General features: G+C 46.5%; 1 protein-coding gene across 11 annotated transcripts in view; it reads left to right on the forward strand.

The window, feature by feature from the left end:
• The window catches only part of tenm3 (teneurin transmembrane protein 3), a 274,702-nt gene that overhangs the window by 201,393 nt on the left and 52,521 nt on the right, over positions 1–20,788 (forward strand). For all 11 annotated transcript variants that reach the window (XM_041868495.2, XM_045214458.1, XM_045214459.1 and 8 more), the window contains 6 exons: positions 3,817–3,936; positions 6,951–7,083; positions 7,296–7,424; positions 13,314–13,445; positions 13,729–13,864; positions 15,491–15,634. In XM_041868495.2, the coding sequence (XP_041724429.2) occupies positions 3,817–3,936; positions 6,951–7,083; positions 7,296–7,424; positions 13,314–13,445; positions 13,729–13,864; positions 15,491–15,634 (794 nt within the window). The remainder of the gene's footprint in view (positions 1–3,816; positions 3,937–6,950; positions 7,084–7,295; positions 7,425–13,313; positions 13,446–13,728; positions 13,865–15,490; positions 15,635–20,788) is intronic.

A 20,788-nucleotide genomic window follows, 5' to 3' on the forward strand; every position in this document is an offset into this window, starting at 1 on the left:
ATTTGATACACTGCCGATTTTGCAGGTTTTCCTACTTACAAAGCATGTAGAGGTCTGTAATTTTTATCATAGGTACACTTCAACTGTGAGAGACGGAATCTAAGAAAAATCCAGAAAATCACATTGTATGATTTTTAAGTAATTAATTTGCATTTTATTGCATGACATAAGTATTTGATACATCAGAAAAGCAGAACTTAATATTTGGTACAGAAACCTTTGTTTGCAATTACAGAGATCATACGTTTCCTGTAGGTCTTGACCAGGTTTGCACACACTGCAGCAGGGATTTTGGCCCACTCCTTCTTACAGACCTTCTCCAGATCCTTCAGGTTTCGGGGCTGTCGCTGGGCAATACAGACTTTCAGTTCCCTCCAAAGATTTTCTATTGGGTTCAGGTCTGGAGACTGGCTAGGCCACTCCAGGACCTTGAGATGCTTCTTACGGAGCCACTCCTTAGTTGCCCTGGCTGTGTGTTTCGGGTCGTTGTCATGCTGGAAGACCCAGCCACGACCCATCTTCAATGCTCTTACTGAGGGAAGGAGGTTGTTGGCCAAGATCTCGCGATACATCTATCCTCCCCTCAATACGGTGCAGTCGTCCTGTCCCCTTTGCAGAAAAGCATCCCCAAAGAATGAGGTTTCCACCTCCATGCTTCACGGTTGAGATGGTGTTCTTGGGGTTGTACTCATCCTTCTTCTTCCTCCAAACACGGCGAGTGGAGTTTAGACCAAAAAGCTATATTTTTGTCTCATCAGACCACATTACCTTCTCCCATTCCTCTTCTGGATCATCCAGATGGTCATTGGCAAACTTCAGACGGGCCTGGACATGCGCTGGCTTGAGCAGGGGGACCTTGCGTGCGCTGCAGGATTTTAATCCATGACGGCGTAGTGTGTTACTAATGGTTTTCTTTGAGACTGTGGTCCCAGCTCTCTTCAGGTCATTGACCAGGTCCTGCCGTGTAGTTCTGGGCTGATCCCTCACCTTCCTCATGATCATTGATGCCCCACGAGGTGAGATCTTGCATGGAGCCCCAGACCGAGGGTGATTGACCGTCATCTTGAACTTCTTCCATTTTCTAATAATTGCGCCAACAGTTGTTGCCTTCTCACCAAGCTGCTTGCCTATTGTCCTGTAGCCCATCCCAGCCTTGTGCAGGTCTACAATTTTATCACTGATGTCCTTACACAGCTCTCTGGTCTTTGCCATTGTGGAGAGGTTGGAGTCTGTTTGATTGAGTGTGTGGACAGGTGTCTTTTATACAGGTAACGAGTTCAAACAGGTGCAGTTAATACAGGTAATGAGTGGAGAACAGGAGGGCTTCTTAAAGAAAAACTAACAGGTCTGTGAGAGCCGGAATTCTTACTGGTTGGTAGGTGATCAAATACTTATGTCATGCAATAAAATGCAAATGAATTACTTAAAAATCATACAATGTGATTTTCTGGATTTTTGTTTTAGATTCCGTCTCTCACAGTTGAAGTGTACCTATGATAAAAATTACAGACCTCTACATGCTCTGTAAGTAGGAAAACCTGCAAAATCGGCAGTGTATCAAATACTTGTTCTCCCCACTGTAGATAAGACCGCTTCTTTGCCACGCTTCAGCAAACTCTAGACGAGGGAGACGAGCGAGGGAGCTTAAAGCTAAAGTATTTTAAGCAGGAAGACCGACCCCCAACCTCTGTCTTGTTTTAGGTCTTTCCCTCAATGTTTTTATATTTTACACAGATTTCAAGCGGATTAACACTCGCAAAGAAGTTGGTCTTGGCTCTGTTGACTCCCATTATGGCGCTGTTCTGTGTAGTGATGTTGTGGTCTCGTGGTCAAGGGCCCGGTTAATTGGTCCACTGACTGGGGTTAGCAGGGTTGAGGGTTCAAATCCCAGGTGCCGGGCCACAGCTGTGGAGCCCCGGGGGCGAGTCGAAGCGGTATCGTGAATGACTTTGGTGAGAGGCCAGCTGGAGGCTAGAGACTAATCTGTTTGATAAGAACTACATGGAAGATATCCTGGACTGGACTGTGGTGTGGTGTCCAGCCCAGGGTTTAGAAAACTCAGACAGCAGACATGGATGTAACAATCAATGACAGAACAACATGTACAAATATAATTTTGAGAAAAATGAATAGTTTGTATTTTACAGAGGTGACAGTGACACTGATGTTTTTGGTGACGGCACTGACACACTCTAACACGTAAGGCACATTCCTTGACATGCAACCATGTAAAAAAGGAAATATCACCCGTCAGTTGTGTTACTGAGGCGCTGCCTGTTGCCCACAGCAACCATTGTCATGATTATTATGAGAGAGAGAGAGAGAGAGAGAGAGAGAGAGAGAGAGATGTGTGCCAGTGGGAGGGGAAAGGTTAAGGGTTAACTAAAGGTGTCATTCCGTCATGCACCAGTATAATGATAATACCTTGCGGCGTCTATTGAACATGCTCTTAGAAACACTCAGACACCTTATCAGTGACAACTGGGTATGGGTGCCTCCCAACTGGCACCCTATTCCCTATATAGTGCACCACTTTTGGTCAAAAGTAGTGCACTATATAGGGAATAGGATGCCATTTGGGACATAGCCATTGTTTTACGGACACTCAGACTCCCTAAGTAAATGGAAGGCATAAATTACAGGTACATTAAGGAGCCACCCCCCCCACACACACACACACACACACACACATACAGGTATTAATGAGGCGAGGACGCTGGGTAGTTTATGGCATGTTTACACTATAGAGGGGGGAGAGGGAGGGGGGGGACATCAACTGTACTGTCTGGCATCCTCTCAGACTGTTGTAAAGGATAGTGCTGGAGGGGGGAAAGTTCTGTGTGTGTGTGTGTGTGTGTGTGTTTGTGTGTGTGTGTCTCTACAGGGTGATTCAATGCCCGCTACTGATTAGCACTCAGTGAAAGCTGTAATGACCTGGGAAGGAGAGCTATAAGTAAATCTAGCTACCCTCCCCCCGCACACACACACACACACACACACAGTAGCTATCTCCACAGGACCAGACCCATTGATTAAAACTAAACTAATCTAAATGTTCCACCGCTAGCCGGGCCTGCTAAACAACTTTACTTTTCTCCTTTTTTTTTTATGTTGCCGCAGAATACATTTGCCGTGCTGCTGGCCTGTGTGTGTGATGGTGGGCAAGGGTTCTCTGTGTGTGTCCGTGCGTGCGTATGTGTGTGTCTGTCCATGTGTGTGTGTGTGTGTCTATCCATGCCTGCGTGTGTGTGCATGTGTTCATCCGTTCGTGCATGTGTGTGTTGTGTGTGATTTATTCACTCAGTCCCCAGTATCGATCAGGCTGATAAGCCTCAGAGGGGAAAGGCCCAGGCATCCCAGCAGCCCTTAAACACACTGTGTGTTATGTGTGCTAAACAGGGACATGGAAGCCCACATGAATAACAATAGGGCTCCGTGTGTGTGTGTGTGTGTGTGTGTGTGTGTGTGTGTGTGTGTGTGTGTGTGTGTGTGTGTGTGTGTGTGTGTGTGTGTGTGTGTGTGTGTGTGTGTGTGTGTGTGAGTGGGGGGGAGTGTGTTTGGATCACGTGTGATTTTGTGTGTGTATGACGAGAAAAGGGAATTGGTTATTTGACCGAGACCAAGATTTGCACGTAGTACTGTACAGTGTCATATTGTGGTGTTTATGAATGTGCTGTGTGATGTGTTATTGTCTAATGTGTTATTTCCTGTGGATCTCAGGATAGCTCGGTGCTGTCTTCTCAACGTCCCATAACTGCAGTGAACAAAATAACAACATCTCTAAAAATATCATCTCTACGTGTTGTTTCTCCCCAGCCTGGTGTCCATCATCAGAGGCCAGGTCCTGACGGCAGACGGAACCCCCCTCATAGGAGTCAACGTTACCTTCGTCCACTACCCCGACCACGGATACACCATCACACGCAAGGACGGCATGTAGGTTCACACACACACACACACACACCACTGACACCTCATACAGTATATGATTGATGTTGTGTTTTCAGGAGTGATTGATTGAATCACCATATATGTGAGAGAGAGAAGAGAGAAACCATGATGTGATTCTTCTTCCGTCCCTCTACCACAAATCTCCCAAAATCGTCTCTCTCATGCAAATGGGATCTCAGCAGCTTCCCCCCAATGAAACCTCACACTCTCTCTCTCTCACTCACACACACACACACTACCCCCCAATGAAAACCCTGCGCCATTTAAATGTGAACCGGAGGGCTGTTTAAAATGCATTGGATTTACAATAATCAATTAGCCTTCTAGCGCAGGGCACACACTACTCCACTACACACACACACACCTCCACTACACACACACACACACACACACACACACACACACCTTCACTACACACACACACACACACCTCCACTACAACCTGCCCCCCACTCCCGGTGTCCCGGTGTTATTACAGCGAGCGTTCCTGCAACCCTCCTCGACACCAACCAGGAAATAGGAAACGCAGGCCGAGTCCCAAATAGCACCCTATTCTCTATCTATTGCACTACTTACTTCCCATAGGGCTCTGGTCAAAAGTAGGGCACTAGATAGGGAATAGGATGCCATTTGGGGCGGAGCCGCAATCACTCCCAGGCCCATCAGTACGTTTTATTACACACCACCCGCGCCCAATTAGATGGTAAAGCAGGGGTGTTAAGGGCAAAAGTGCAACCCGTGATATTTGGTGCTCCCTGCCTCTTTGAGAGGAGGCTCTGTGTGATTGCTGTGAGTGTAATTGGTTGAGTCTCTAGGGCGAGGATAAGCTGCTAGATTGCAATAGGTGTGTGATGGCGACCGCTGTGGCAAATTGAATACATGATGTTACACGATGTTCCACACTGCAGGTTGCGACGTATCGAGCCACTATGTCATGCCCCTGTTACTATAGACTGAATACGTTGAATCATTTATGCTGTTGTAATAGACTGCAATATACTGCCATGCCCCTGTTAGTATAGACTGAATATACATGCCTTGGAACTGTCATAACCAAAAGTATGTGGACACTTCTTCAAATTAGTGGATTTGGCTATTTCAGCCACACAGCCATGCAATCTCCATAGACAAACATTGGCAGTAGAATGGCCTTACTGAAGAGCTCAGTGACTTTCAACGTGGCACCGTCATAGGATGCCACCTTTCCAACAAGTCAGTTTGTCAAATTTCTGCCCTGCTAGAGCTGCCCCGGTCAACTGTAAGTGCTGTTATTGTGAAGTGGAAACGTCTAGGAGCAACAACGACTCTGCCGCGAAGTGGTAGGCTACACAAGCTCACAGAATAGGACCACCGAGGGCTGAAGCGCGTAGCGTTTCCATGGCTGAGCGGCCGCACACAAGCCTAAGATCACCATGCGCAATGCCAAGCGTAGGCTGGAGTGGTGTAAAGCTTTCTGCCATTGGACTCTGGAGCAGTGGAAACGTGTTCTCTGGAGTGATGAATCACGCTTCACCATCTGGCAGTCCGACGGATGAATCTGGGTTTGGCGGATGCCAGGAGAGCGCTACCTGCCCGAATGCATTGTGCCAACTGTAAAGTTTGGTGGAGGAGGAATAATGATCTGGGGCTGTTTTTCATGGTTCATGCCTTGACCTCAACCCCATCAAACACCTTTGGGATGAATTGGAACGCTGACTGCGAGCCAGGCCTGAAGTTCCCGCAGCAATGTTCCAACATCTAGTGGAAAGCCTTCCCAGAAGAGTGGAGGCTGTTATAGCAGCAAAGGGGGGACCAGCTCCTTTTTAATGCCCATGATTTTGGAATGGGATGTTTGACGAGCAGGTGTCCACATACTTTTGGCCATCCATGTAGTGTATATAACAATTTATCTGGTCATAACAGATTGAATGCTGGTGTCACTGCTTGTATGTGCTGTCATGTGTGGGTTCTTTTATCGATGCATTTTCTGCATGTGTTGCGTGTGTGTCTTCACACTTCACCCCACCAGACACCTCCAGACACACAGAATGTAGGACAGGACTTAGGGGACCTTGTCTCTCTTCCACTCGGATGATTCTCCCTATAGGCCTGCTACTTGTTAAAAGAAAACGTTAGCTAGCCAAAGGGAGCTCTCTCTCACCACACACACACACATCCAATAATAAAAACATTGGCCCAATTATCATCTTATTTTCAGTACAGTACATGTTTTGTTCTGAGATAAAGTAGTAGAGAGGAAGAGGGAGAGATATAGCAGGAGAGAGAGAGAGAGAGAGAGAGAGAGAGAGAGAGAGAGAGAGAGAGAGAGAGCAGTACAAGAGAGAGAGAGAGAGAGAGAGCAGTAGAGAGAGAGAGAGAGAGAGAGAGAGAGAGAGCAGTACAGAGAGAGAGAGAGAGCAGTAGAGAGAGAGAGAGCAGTACAAGAGAGAGGTAGAGAGAGAGAGAGCAGTAGAGAGAGAGAGAGAGAGAGAGAGAGCAGCAGAGAGGTAGAGAGAGAGAGCAGCAGATAGGTAGAGAGAGAGAGCAGCAGAGAGGTAGAGAGAGAGAGAGCAGCAGAGAGAGAGAGAGAGAGCAGTACAGGAGAGAGGTAGAGAGAGAGAGAGAGATAGCAGTAGTAGAGGAGAGGAGCGGGAGAGAGAGAGTGCATTAGAAGAGAGAGAGAGAGGTAGAGGAGAGGCGAGGGAGAGCCTCAGGTTAGGCAGACTAGACAGGAGAGTCAATTAGAACAGGACAGTCTGATCAGCCTTCATCCTCACTCTACCTCCATCAGTGTCAAAGATACAGATATCTCTGTCTCCAGGGCCCAAGAACAACCAGGAGGAAATGTGTGAAAATGTTAAATGCCCTTTCTACTGTCTGTGTGTGTGGGCTGAAGGGGGATGTGTGTGCTTGCCTGTGTGTGTCTGTCCACCCGTCCATCCGCCTGTCTGTCTGTCTGCATGTACATGCCTTTGTGTTTCCGTCACCACCTCTAACCCCATCTCTCTCCATTTCTCCAGGTTTGACCTGTTGGCCAACGGTGGGGCCAGTCTGACCCTGGGTTTTGAGCGGGCTCCGTTCCTGATCCAGTACCGCACCGTATGGATCCCCTGGAACGTCTTCTATGTCATGGACACCCTGGTCATGAAGAAGGTGAAATATAGTTGATAAAGATATGAATTGTGTTTAATTGAATCGTATTGGATCATATTGAATTGTATTGAATCTTATTGAATTGTATTGACTCATATTGAATTGTATTCAACCGTATTCAATTGTATTGAATTGTATTGACTCCTATTTAATTGTATTACTTGTATTGAATTGTATTGACTCATATTGAATCATATTGAATCGTATTGCAGGAGGAGAATGACATCCCCAGCTGTGACCTGAGTGGTTTCATCAGGCCCAGTCCTGTCATCGTGGCCTCTCCCCTCTCTACCTGCTTCAGGTCCTCACCAGAGGACGGGCCCATCATACCTGAGACACAGGTGAGACATACACATCATCATACACACATTATCATCATCATACACACACACACACACACACACACACACGATCAGAAACCCAGATGGGTTTTACTGAATACACACACTTTTCCACAAACGTGTTATACCTAAGACTGAAGTGAGGTGACAGAGGAGAAAGGCTATACACACCTCACAACACAGGCAGCTAGGGTTCATCCAGCTCACTACCCTTCTACACAGGCAGCTAGGGTTCATCCAGCTCACTACCCTTCTACACAGACAGCTAGGGTTCATCCAGCTCACTACCCTTCTACACAGGCAGCTAGGGTTCATCCAGCTCACTACCCTTCTACACAGACAGCTAGGGTTCATCCAGCTCACTACCCTTCTACACAGGCAGCTAGGGTTCATCCAGCTCACTACCCTTCTACACAGGCAGCTAGGGTTCATCCAGCTCACTACCCTTCTACACAGACAGCTAGGGTTCATCCAGCTCACTACCCTTCTACACAGACAGCTAGGGTTCATCCAGCTCACTACCCTTCTACACAGGCAGCTAGGGTTCATCCAGCTCACTACCCTTCTACACAGACCCACTCAGGACCCTCATCTGTTAAACCCTCCTGTACTGTACTGTCAATTATGTGTGGACACTTTTTTTCCCGAGGGAGATGACGTTTGTGAATTTCCTGCCTGGGCTGCGGACAGTGGCATTATGACATTAACACATCATGGTATTTTGTGGGAGTTGTTGTCCCACAACCAATCAGCATCCAGGATCCAAACGATCCGTTTTATAATACCCCATAACACCCCACACTGCTTCACCCAAGCCTTACCAGGACCTTCAACAGCCAACTCAGTTGGAACAGGAGGCCTCACAAATAGCTGGGCTGACCTTCAGTACTTGAGGTGTAAACGCACACCTTTAATAGCCCAGTGAATACAAGGTCTAGTGGTTTTGTAACTGTTTGCACAGATGCTCTTTGTTTAGTTCAAAGAGTAGAAGCCTTGATGAAGAAAGAGAGCATTTAAATCCATTTATAGTCTTTCTAGCTATGCCAGACACGGTGTGAATTGTTACGAGGGTCTCACGCACACACACACACACACACACAGTCACTTGTAGATCAAAACCCAGGCTTTACCATTATGGCAGTACCACAGGCCAATCTGTGCAGAAGAGCATCTTCAGTAAAGCTGATACTGGGGGCCAAACATGTTTTATCAGCTCCAAATGAGTCCTCTCTCTCTCTCACTCTCTCTCTCTCTCTCTCTCTCTCTCTGTCTCTCCCTCTCTCTCTCTCTGTCTCTCTCTCTCTCTCTCTCTCTCTCTCTCTCTCTCTCTCTCTCTCTCTCTCTCTCTCTCTCTCTCTCTCTCTCTCTCTCTCTCTCTCTCTCTCTCGCTCTCTCTCTCTCTCTCTCTCTCTGTCTCTCCCTCTCTCTCTCTCTGTCTTTCTTTCTCTCTCTCTCTCTCTCTCTCTCTCTCTCTCTCTCTCTCTCTCTCTCTCTCTCTCTCTCTCTCTCTCTCTCTCTCTGTCTCTCCCTCTCTCTCTGTCTCTCTCTCTCTCTCTCTCTCTCTCTCTCTCTCTCTCTCTCTCTCTCTCTCTCTCTCGCGCACGCTCTCACTCTCTCTCTCTCAACTCTCCTGTGCGGCCAGATAGACTTTGATTCCTCTTGGCCCAACTTCTGTCTCCTCTTCTCTTCTCTGGCACTTCTTCAGTCTAAAGCACTACTTTAATAAAGCCAAACAATACACACAGACACACACACACAGACATAAACACACACAGACACACACACACAGACATAAACACACACAGACACACACTCACAGACACACACACAGACATAAACACATACAGACACACACACACACAGACATAAACACACACAGACACACACAGACACACACATACATAAACACACATAAACACATACACACAGACATAAACACACACAGACATAAACACACACACAGACACACAGAGACATAAACACACACAGAGACATAAACACACACAGACATAAACAAACACAGACACACACAGACATAAACACACACAGACATAAACAAACACAGACACACACAGACATAAACACACACAGACATAAACACAGTACACAGAGTAACGCAAACACACACTGAGAAACGCAAGCAATCAGACACAGGCACACACACAATACACAGAAACACTCACTGACTCTCTCATACACACAGAGACAGGCACACAGTAACAGGCATTGTGCCCCAGCCCAGCCAGTCCCCAAACAATCCGGTCCTGATTTGAATTAGTTCCTGTTGTTATGAGCAGAACTATAAAGCCTCAGAGCTCGTGCAACGAGAGGCGGAGTGGTGAAAGAGGTTAACGTTTTATAAAGGGACACAGGGGTCGGACAACTATTCCCCAGGGGCCTTCACGAGGAAAGTGTGTGTGTGTGTATGTGTGTGTGTGTGTGTGTGCGTGTGCGTGCGGTGAGGAAAGGAAGACACAGTAAAAGGAACCCAGCACTAACACAAAGCCGGACCAAAGCAGTCAGTCACAGAGAGTAGCTATAACTGGTAACAGACATTTCCACTAAGAGTCCTCCTTGGAAGAGAATAGTCTGGCTGAGGAAAGTACTTTGGATTACACACACACACACACTTGGCTGTTATGTGGCTTGGGGATAAAACGATATTGTGTGCTCGCTGTTCCACAGAGGAGAAAGAATGAAAGCAGAAGACTAAATAAAGGTTAGCCAAGTGTGTTCAGTTGGAGCACAGTGAGTCAGTGGTCCTCAGTGTCTGGATGAAACCAATAGTCTAAATTCTTCAGGTCCCAGACACCAATACACAGGGGTGTTGTTACCGCTGACGGGTTACATTAACACAAAGGACCAGAAGAAAATAGGTTAGACAAGGTCACTCATTACACGTGGAACTCTCGAGAGTGATGACACTGGAGCACTTGATTGTCTTCCCATGTGTCAAACAGAATAGGTCCTATAAGCTTTTTCAGACAAATATTGGTAGTGAAATCTATTCAAATCAAAGTTGTAAGTTAAATCCCCAGAGAGATACTTTTTCCCTCTCCAACCAAATATGGACAGATTCGGTTACATTTGACACTTTAGTCATTTAGCAGACTCTCGTATCCAGAGCGACTTACAGGAACAATTAGGGTTAAGTGCCTTGCTCAAGTGCACATCAACAGATTCGAACCAGCGGATTCTAACCAGCGACCTTTCGGTTACTGGCCCAACGCTCTTAACCGCTAGGCTACCTGGTGAGACATTTGGTATAGCATACCAATCTAAAATCTTTCTGCGTGGTGATGTGAGTCTAGATATTTCTTTTAGAGATTTACACTATGTGATGTTGGTGCACACCAAATCCAGTCTGAGGTGGTAGAAGGGTCATGGGATTGACTGTAGCCTGCAGTTATTAGCTGAACATACATACACACACACACACACACACACACACTGAGCTGCAGCCTTCGCTGTCTGTAACAGTTGATCTGGATACCATCAGTATAACAGTGTAGTCTGTTGCTATGTTTTCACCCTATTTGTTAGGATTGAGTTAGTGTATTGGTTTAGGTGGTTTAGTGGATATTGCAGACAGAGCTCTCTCTCATATCTGCTGGATTACTCAGAGTTGTTGGATCCTTGTCCAGATCAGACACACACACACACACACACACACACTCACACACACACACTCACACACACGCCTCTCCAGTCTCCACACCGTTCCCATACAACATAAAACTGCACAGCCAAGACATTACAAAAGTATGTAACAAAGGTTATATAGCAAAGGTTCTGTTGAGGTGTTTTATCCAGAAAGATGTATTGGCAGTACTTGTGCCACCGTAGCCAACAATTGACCCAAGCCCAACCTATGGCATTATCCAATGTGTGTTATTAAAGGAGCGGTGGTTTTAAGGGGATACTTCGGGATGTTGACAATAAGGCCCTTTATCTACTTCCCCAGAGTCAGATGAACTCGTGGATACCATTTGTATGTCTCTGTCTTTAGTATGAAGGAAGTTAGTGCAATGGCTGGAAGTCTATGCCCATAGACTTTCCAGCCATTGCGCTAATGCTGGTTAGCATTGACTCGCAAAACTACCTCTAATTTCCTTCATACTGAAGACAGAGACATAAAAATGGTATCCACAAGTTCATCTGACTCTGGGGAAGTAGACAGAAGGCCTCATTGCCAAAATCCCAAAGTATCCCTTTAAGATACAGCGCCAGTCCATTACCCACATAGCCATATGTTTTCATTACACTTCCCCTTTAATGGTGTGTGGCACTTCAAAATAAAGCTGCGGTGGCACCCATTTATTGTTTGATCTCGGCACCGCTCATTAAACCCTTTAATGAATTACCAGTTGGTATTATTATATCCAGCAGTTAAAAAAAGAAAACACGCTCCATTGTCATTTTAATTTTAATTTCCCCCTTCTAGATTGGAAAAGAAAACACACACCAGAAAGCAGACACACACACACACGCCAGAGAAGATGTAATAACAGAGTGTCTCTATCAGGAGTTAGTTTAAAGTCAGGAGAAACAGGCCATACGTTGTAATTAGAGCTAGCTGGGGAGAGCAGGGTGGGGTCCCTTCGCTGTCAGAGTGTGTTCAGGACACACACACATACTGTATGTGCAGACACACACAGTTTACCCTAAAGAAAACACACCCACCGCAAATGGTAATTAAGTCTGTGGTTACAGTGTCACCGCCAGTGTGTGTGTGTGTGTGTGTGTGTGTCCGTGTGGTAAACCCGTGGTGGCCTAGCCATGAAATCTGTTACCTTTTACCTGTCACTTTTTCCACCCTCAATTTGTTTTTCATTTTGATTGATTCCGTCGTCAGGGCGGCCATATTGGATATCAAAGGCTCGCTGAGAGCCACGTCAAGCCTCCCTCCCCCATCTAATGAAAATGCAGACTGATCCAAGAGAGGGAGCAGGGGGAGAGAGAGAGGGAGAGAGTGAGAGAGAGGGAGCATGGGAGGAGAGAGAGGGAGCAGGGGGAGAGAGAGAGGGAGCAGTGGGAGAGAGAGAGGGAGCAGGGGGAGAGAGAGAGAGAAGAGAGGGGTCCAATTTGAACATTAGCTATGGGGGAGAGAGAGAGAGAGAGAGAGAGAGAGAGAGAGAGAGAGAGAGAGAGACTAGAGCTAGAAAGTGAACAAGTGTGGAGTGATAGGTCTTTGGAATCTGATGGACTTAATAAATGCCCTCGGTGCATGTGATGTGTACAGTACAGTATAAGGCCATTTTAGGTCATATTCCATTTAATTCCAACCTCCTCATACCCTCACTGACTCACCTTTCCAAATCCCAGCCAGGGAGCTTCTCTCTCTCATTGTCCCCTGCTTTGAAAAGAGGGTGAAATGTGTTTGTGTTAGGAGAGGTTAAAAACGACAGAGAGACCTAACACCCAGGGCTTTCTGGAGCATCAAACTAATGAAAAGACAGTGGATAGACAGTGGAGGAGCTCTGCATAGAAGATAACCCCTGCTTATGGTTATATGAAACGGCCTGCCATACGAGGACAGTCACTACGCTGAGAAAACAGGCCAGGGAGATCTCTCTCTCTTTCTCTCTATTTTCCTTCTTCAGGGAGATCTCTCTCTCTCTCTCTATTTTCCTTCTTCCCTTCTCTCCAAATAGTTTTCAAAGATGAATGAATAGCGTTCTCCACTCCATGTGACCTCTCCGTTCTCTTGTCACTTTGCCATACCACCGGGGGTGTAGCTGTATTGACACTTATCTGAACCCTTTCTGCTTTGATGTTCTCACTGAAAAGTGTTCAAAGATGACATTCTCCACTCCAGTCCTCTCAGGGTGGGCTAAGATGTGCTAACCCTTCTTGACCCCTTCTTCTTTGATGTGTCCCCTCCAACAGGTCCTCCAGGAGGAGACGTCCATCCCGGGAAGCGACCTCAACCTGCTGTACCTGTCCTCGCGGGCAGCCGGCTACAAGCCTGTCCTCAAGGTCACCATGACCCAGGCCAGTGTGCCCTTCAACCTCATGAAGGTAGGGATTTCTTCTTTGTGACTAGCATTGCGATCACCTCCCGAGGACTTGTAGGTCTTAGAATACAGCCCAAAACACAGACTGAATAGATGTTTTAGAATAAATGTGCTAACACAAAACCAAGGCTACAATTTAATTGGATGTCGAATGCCTTTTAAGTGCAAAATGTACAGTCGGTCTTGCCCTAGCTGGCCATTATAATGCCCGTCTGAAAATGAGGACCACAATGAAAATCAGTCTTTTGAAATTATGATTTATTAATTTATTCCTTAATCTATTCCAGGTGCACCTGATGGTGGCGGTGGTGGGGCGTCTGTTCCAGAAGTGGTTCCCTGCTCAGCCCAACCTCTCCTACACCTTCATCTGGGACAAGACAGACGCTTACAACCAGAAGGTCTACGGCTTGTCTGAGGCAGTCGGTGAGTACTGTGGAGCAGGCCAAAGTGTGCTACGAGTTAAAGGGAAATGTAAAACATGTTCAACTTCATATTCATCATCTCCAGCACCACCCCAACATCAACATATGTTGTATGTTTTGTGGGAAAATGATAGAGGGAGATAAGTGTTTCAAATGACGTCATCGGTGTGCATCATGTGATTTTAACCAACTACGAGTAGGCATTGCCTACTAATTGCATACTAATTGTCTACTAATTGGTTGATGATGTCATTGGAAACACTTATCTTCCTCTATCTTGTTTACTATAAAACAGAAATGCGCCATTTTCACATATGTTGATGTCGAGGTGGTGCTGGAGATGAAGTTGAAACATTTCGAAATGTCCCTTTAAGGTTGATTTATCCCCAAAGGGCAGTTACTCTTGGGCATAAAAGGTGACAGGCAGACACACTATTTCTTCAGTGATGCTAACGTATGGCGTACTCCTTTGTCCGCCTTCCTAAGCACGTGTAGAGCACATAAATTACATGTCCCTTTTGCTTAAACAGCTCTTTGTAAATTCTAAGGAAGCCCCTAACAGACTGCTGTCAAAGAACTGACTTCACTCAGATGCTAAAAAAAAGTTCAGGAAGTGTTTTGGTGTAATACGGTACGTTGAGGCCTTCAGATCAGTCTGTGTGTTGTCTGTCTTCACGATGACATGCTAATGCCTTCCACACAAAACACAACTGCTGCTTTTGGTAGTTTGTTCCCTTTCTTTCACCAAGCTCTGCCTTTTTTATTTTCACGTGTGTATGTTAACTCTACAACACAACAACCACCGCAGAGAGGAAGAATGTTGAGGGGAAAATGTTTTGGTGTGGCTTCCTTCTAAATAAAATACAGCCGGGGGGGGGGGTGCAGCTGCTTATGGAGAAAGTTGATGATCACAATGAAATCCCCAAGCACACTTGGCACCCTACGCTCAAGCTGTTTCACTCTGAGTCCCTGACAGGCGGGCAGACAGGTAGACATGTTATTTTCAGTCCTGGGGGATTGGGGAGGGAGGGAAAGGAAGTTGGCCAGTGTAAAACTAGCCATGTTACTCTCATACGTAAATAAATACAAAATGACCCCCTTTACGTAAACAAACTGTTAGACGCTGTAGACACTGCAGGGTTATTATTGTTGAGTCTAATGTATTCTTGCTTTGCCAGGAAGGAAGAGATAGGAGAAGGAAGAGGAGGGTGTTATTAGAAATGGCACAAGCCCAAGTCATATTGATTGATTGTGTTTTCACCTTCTAACCTCCCCTTCGTCAGCATTTGGTTTTTTTCCCAATTGCATTACGCCTGTCTGGTAATTTGGCCTGCGCCATTATTGATCCCTCAGAGGGGGTTTGTCGTAATGTGATCGACTGAAGACAGATAGGAGTTAAAAAAGAGCTTTAGGGAGATGGTTATCACATTTGGGAAAGTTATGCTATTAAAAACTGAGTGGAGCTGTTGAGATATGATGGCAGGGATGAATTGTCATTGGGTAGGACGTCTAATTAGAATTACCAATAACATTGTCTAGGCTTATACTTGTCATTAGTCAGTTGGAGTGTTGTGTCATTAACAGTATCTGTACTAACCCGATGCCCTCCTTCCTGTTCCTGTTGTAGTGTCAGTGGGTTTTGAGTACGAGTCGTGTCTGGACCTGATCCTGTGGGAGAAGAGAACAGCCACACTGCAGGGCTATGAGCTGGACGCATCCAACATGGGAGGCTGGACGCTGGACAAACACCATATATTGGACATCCAGAACGGTAGGAACCTGACTGCACACACACACAAACACACATACACCAAGCACACATGTGTGGGGACGCTCACACACACATAGAGGACCTCCCCAAACACACACACTCCTTCCCTCACTCTCTCACACACAAACACACTCACATTTACACACATACACAAACACAAGCTTGTATATATGAATTAACAAAGCCATCGATCATGTGACAATATTCTTTCCTATGTGAAGACTCAATATCGCATTGAAGCCAAATTAAGTCTATTAAGATGGCGTCTCATGGAGACATAACATGCGCAGATTGAACTACTCCAGGAAGTGACGTTGCATGCTAGCTCAGTGCTGCCCCCTCTCATTGAGTAACTGAAGTTGAAGGCCGACTGGGGTACTGCAGGCTGCCATTAGCAACTAAATTATCCTTATAACTTCTTCTGTGTGCGATTTTAAAATAATCGGTTCAAGGAAATACATCTGATGTATTAGAAGCAATTATTGGTACCATGATTGTCTTCGAAAACATTTTTATTTACAGGAAGATTGACCACGAAGATTGAATTTTTTTTCCATTCACTATAATGGAGGATCGTGTTTTCTGCTGACAATGCCTGCAGTACCGTGGACTGCCTTGAACTTCAGTGGCTTCAGTGAGAGGTGGCAGTCATTCTCCCCTGCTCATCACACACATACAGATTCCCCCACCGCCTCTACCTCCATCTTAATGCTTATCCTGCAGCCGTAACTCTAATTCATGCCTTGTTCACCTTTACAAGCTGCCTAAGTGGTCCTTCTCAACAGATTTACACAGGGCTTATCATTATTCGCTGACATAAGCTTGTTAAACAGGAAGCTCAACAGCGCATCAATTACAGGTGCTATCTATCGTACAGACACAGTGAGTAGCGTTAACAACACTAAGTCACATCACAGTAGACTGGAGTGAATCGGGGAGGGTGTGTGTGTGTATGTGTGTGTTTGTGTGTGTGTGTGTAAGCCACAACAGGGGCTGACTGACGACGTATCTCGTCTAGCGCTCATGTTAATGTAAACTCTGCTAACCAAACGAAGAGCATCATCGACTTATCTGTCAGAGCGACCTTGATGGAGAGAGTGAGAGAGAGATACTTGGCAGCTGAAATGTTTACGGGCCACCATGTCATCACCAAGACATCAGACAAGCTGTGATGTATGCCAGCCATACCACCCTCTTACCCTGACCAGTGATACTTCAACTGGAGAAACAGATGGGGAGAGATGGCAGAGAGAGAGGGAGAGATGGGGGGAGAGGAGAGAGAGAGTGTTAAGTATCCTTAACACATACTGTGTCTAAAACCCTTAAAGAAGGTAAAGACTGGTCAGGACAGGATGTGTTCTTAAGTGAATGTGTAGCAAAAACCCCACACACCATCCCCTTATCCTCACCCCTCCAACCACCAACCCCCACACACCATCCCCTTATCCTCACCCCTCCAACCGCCAACCCCCACACACCATCCCCTTATCCTCACCCCTCCAACCGCCAACCCCCACACACCGTCCCCTTATCCTCACCCCTCCAACCGCCAACCCCCACACACCGTCCCCTTATCCTCACCCTCCAACCACCAACCCCCACACACCATCCCCTTATCCTCACCCCTCCAACCACCAACCCCCACACACCATCCCCTTATCCTCACCCCTCCAACCGCCAACCCCCACACACCATCCCCTTATCCTCACCCCTCCAACCGCCAACCCCCCACACACCATCCCCTTATCCTCACCCCTCCAACCGCCAACCCCCACACACCATCCCCTTATCCTCACCCCTCCAACCGCCAACCCCCACACACCATCCCCTTATCCTCACCCCTCCAACCGCCAACCCCCACACACCATCCCCTTATCCTCACCCCTCCAACTGCCAATCCCCCACACATCCTAAAAAACAGAAACCATTAGTTGGAACGAGTGTGGGTACGGCCCGGGACGCCTCAGCTTCCCCCAGTTGATCCCAGCGTTTAAATCAGATAAACGGCTGAAGTTTGACATCCGTCGACTTTTTAAACTGACGCGTGTCTTAATTGAATCAGCCCCGTCGTCGAGACGACCGGACGACCGTGACAGGAGTGGGAGAGATGGGGTCCTGATAGAGGGGTCAGCTCAGACCGGGACAGGGACGGGCGTCCGCTAGATTTGCCTGTCATAAATACCGTCCCAGACAGATTCTTAATGTGTGGATGTCTATAACACACACACATTGGATGTTCATAAGGACAGACGGGATAATGGTGGTTCCTAGTGAAGGCCCAATCTCCCAGAGTAATGAGGCTGGAGATAAGATGAGGCTGCAGTGGTAGACTGCAGGGTCAGTGCTATCCGGGATCCTTGGGACGGCCCTACCCTAACCCTAACATTAACCCCTACCCTAACCTTAACCATAATCCTTACCTAACCCTATCCTTAACTCTTACCATAACCATTTAAATATGTAAACTTCAATGTGGGTAGGGACATCCCAAGGATCCCGTATAGCATGGCTCCAGACTGCAGGCTGGCAGGCCCCAGACACTTCATTAGTGCTCCACAGTCTTCTGTGTAGGACGATGTAGAGTATGACTTAGAAGCTCATGATAACACTTTATTTAAAGTGTTGCTTTTGACACATTTAAAACAGTGCTATAAGGGCATCATGAAGAGTTACCAAAAGTATTAAATGCAGTTAGGGTTGCAAAATTCCGGAAACATTCAATAAATTCCATGGTTTCCCAGAAATCCTGGTTGGAGGATTTCGGATATCCTGCTTATTCCCTTCTGATTCCGGGATCCTCCAACCGGGATTTCTGGGAAACTCAAGTTTATAGTTTATGCAAACAGAGTTAGGAATAGGAGTGGACTTTTATACAACCCTAACTCGTACAACCTTGAATATACAGTTGCCATAGCCTCTGGTACTCTCTGTAGACGTACTGCATGGAAAAGATTGTCCCACTGCTATCCCACTGCTATAAACAGTAGAGTATGTTGGAAATAGTTTGAGCTATTGTAGTAGGAGCCAAAAGGCCTGCAGAATGAATGCATGGCTATGGGAAGTCCTGGACTTATTAAAGTTCAGTAATAAAACGACCAAACTTCAACCATCAGATGACATTTTTTACATTACAGTCCTTTAGCAGACACTCTTATCCAGTCACTCACATTCTGCCCTCACCAAACTGAAACTGAATGACAAAATACTGTCTAAAAAATACTGCAAATGTATCACAAGCAAGCCACTTCAGTTACTAGCTGTAGGGATCAAAGCTGTAGACATTATTCAGAATATTCACAATGCTAAGGGGAAAGCGAAGGAGTAGTCTGAGAATGACAAAAGTGTCTGATATCAAATAGAGGCTATGTAGCAGTGTGAGTAAAAACCTGTCTGAAGGACATTGATGCGCTGAATCCTAATTCCTGTTAAACGCTCCATTCATAATTTTGTTCACGCACACTCACACATTAACTCACAAGGCTCGTAGCCCGATACGAAACACACACAAAGCTAATGAACGTATAATCACGTGTCTGGTTGTTTGGTTGTCGGGGCGATCGTCGTCAGGCAGGCTCAGGTTGCCAGGGCGGTGGTGTAGGGGGTACAGGGGGGGTTTAGGGGTCTTGCTCTTTTCAGCCGTCCGACTCTTTAGTGACACTAAGCCTTCTTTCACCTCTCCGGCTTAGTCCCAGCTGTCTGAAGGAATTCAGCTAGTCTTTCATCTCACACACAAATATACACAGACATGCACACACATAAACACACACACACACATGCACACACATGCACACACATACATACACATTCAGTACACACATACCAACACACTACACACACACACACTTGGCAGTTTGACACAGACCCAACACCCCCACTCTCCCACCTCCCTCTGGGTCCCAGTTAGTCCCCCCCTCCTCCTTTCTCCCCCATCCTCATCCCACCCTCCCCCCTTTTCCAAGACTCCCCAAACACACACACACGCTCACTCCCCCTCCACACACACACCTACTACCCCAACCTCCCCATTACACCACATATCTCCAGTCCCCATTACCAGCTATCTCCCTCCCTGGCCCTTTGATTGGCCCCATTACTCCATCAACCTCCCCATTACAACCCCATATCTCCAGTCCTCATTACCAGCTATCTCCCTCCCTGGCCCTTTGATTGGCCCCATTACTCCATCAACCTCCCCATTACAACCCCATATCTCCAGTCCTCATTACCAGCTATCTCCCTCCCTGGCCGTTTGATTGGCCCCATTACTCCATCGCAAGCACAGCAATCAGACCCCATTACTGGGACATCTCAGCCAGCCTCCTACTGGGGGACACACAGGACACTGGACCTCCATTAGTGCTCTGTAGCCCCAAAATGGCCACAAAAATGCATTTAGCAGACGACAAAGGGGGGGGTCCCGGGAATAAGTCTACCAGCTGAGCTACAGAGGACCACAACACAGTTCCTGTCCATCAGTCCTTCAGTCCACCTACTCGGACAGGACACTGTACCTCCATTACTGCTCTGTCGCTCCAAAATGGCCACCACAACACAGGTTCTGTCCTTCAGTCCTTCAGTCCACCTAATAGGACACAGACAGGACACTGGACCTCAATTACTGATCTACAGAGCCAAAATAGCCGCCACAACACAGTTGTTTTGTGATATGTAACTTTTAAGTTGCATGGAAATAAATGTATTTCCTGTTACCAAGTCATTTAAGGTTTCTTTGCCTTTAGTTTTCCATGTGGACAACTTTATCGGTGAATTCTGAAAAGCTATCCAAGGACTGTTCCATAAGGTTGTGTTTTTTTAGGGAGTGATATTGATTCTTGTAGAATACGTTTCATTTTCTTCCATATTGTTATAGTGTTCTTAACTATCAAGTTGTTAATGTGGTTGTAATGACACCCCTGGGTAGCCTTGTCGTTGTTAGTCTCTGTCTTCTTCCCCTGGCCACAGGAAGTGTGTCATTAGGAGGTGAGTAGCTCTGTGTACATCACAGTACAATGGCAGCGGACACACTACCCTTATTCTCCTCCCTCCTTCCCTCCATCCGTCCCTCCTTCATCCCTCCTTCCCAATGTCCTCTATCTGTCACCACATCCATCAAATTACCAGTCATCCCTCTCTCTAAATCCCCAGGGCTTTCAC

This window comes from Coregonus clupeaformis, unplaced genomic scaffold (assembly GCF_020615455.1).
Source record: "Coregonus clupeaformis isolate EN_2021a unplaced genomic scaffold, ASM2061545v1 scaf0260, whole genome shotgun sequence".
In the NCBI taxonomy this organism is placed as follows: Eukaryota; Metazoa; Chordata; class Actinopteri; order Salmoniformes; family Salmonidae; genus Coregonus; species Coregonus clupeaformis.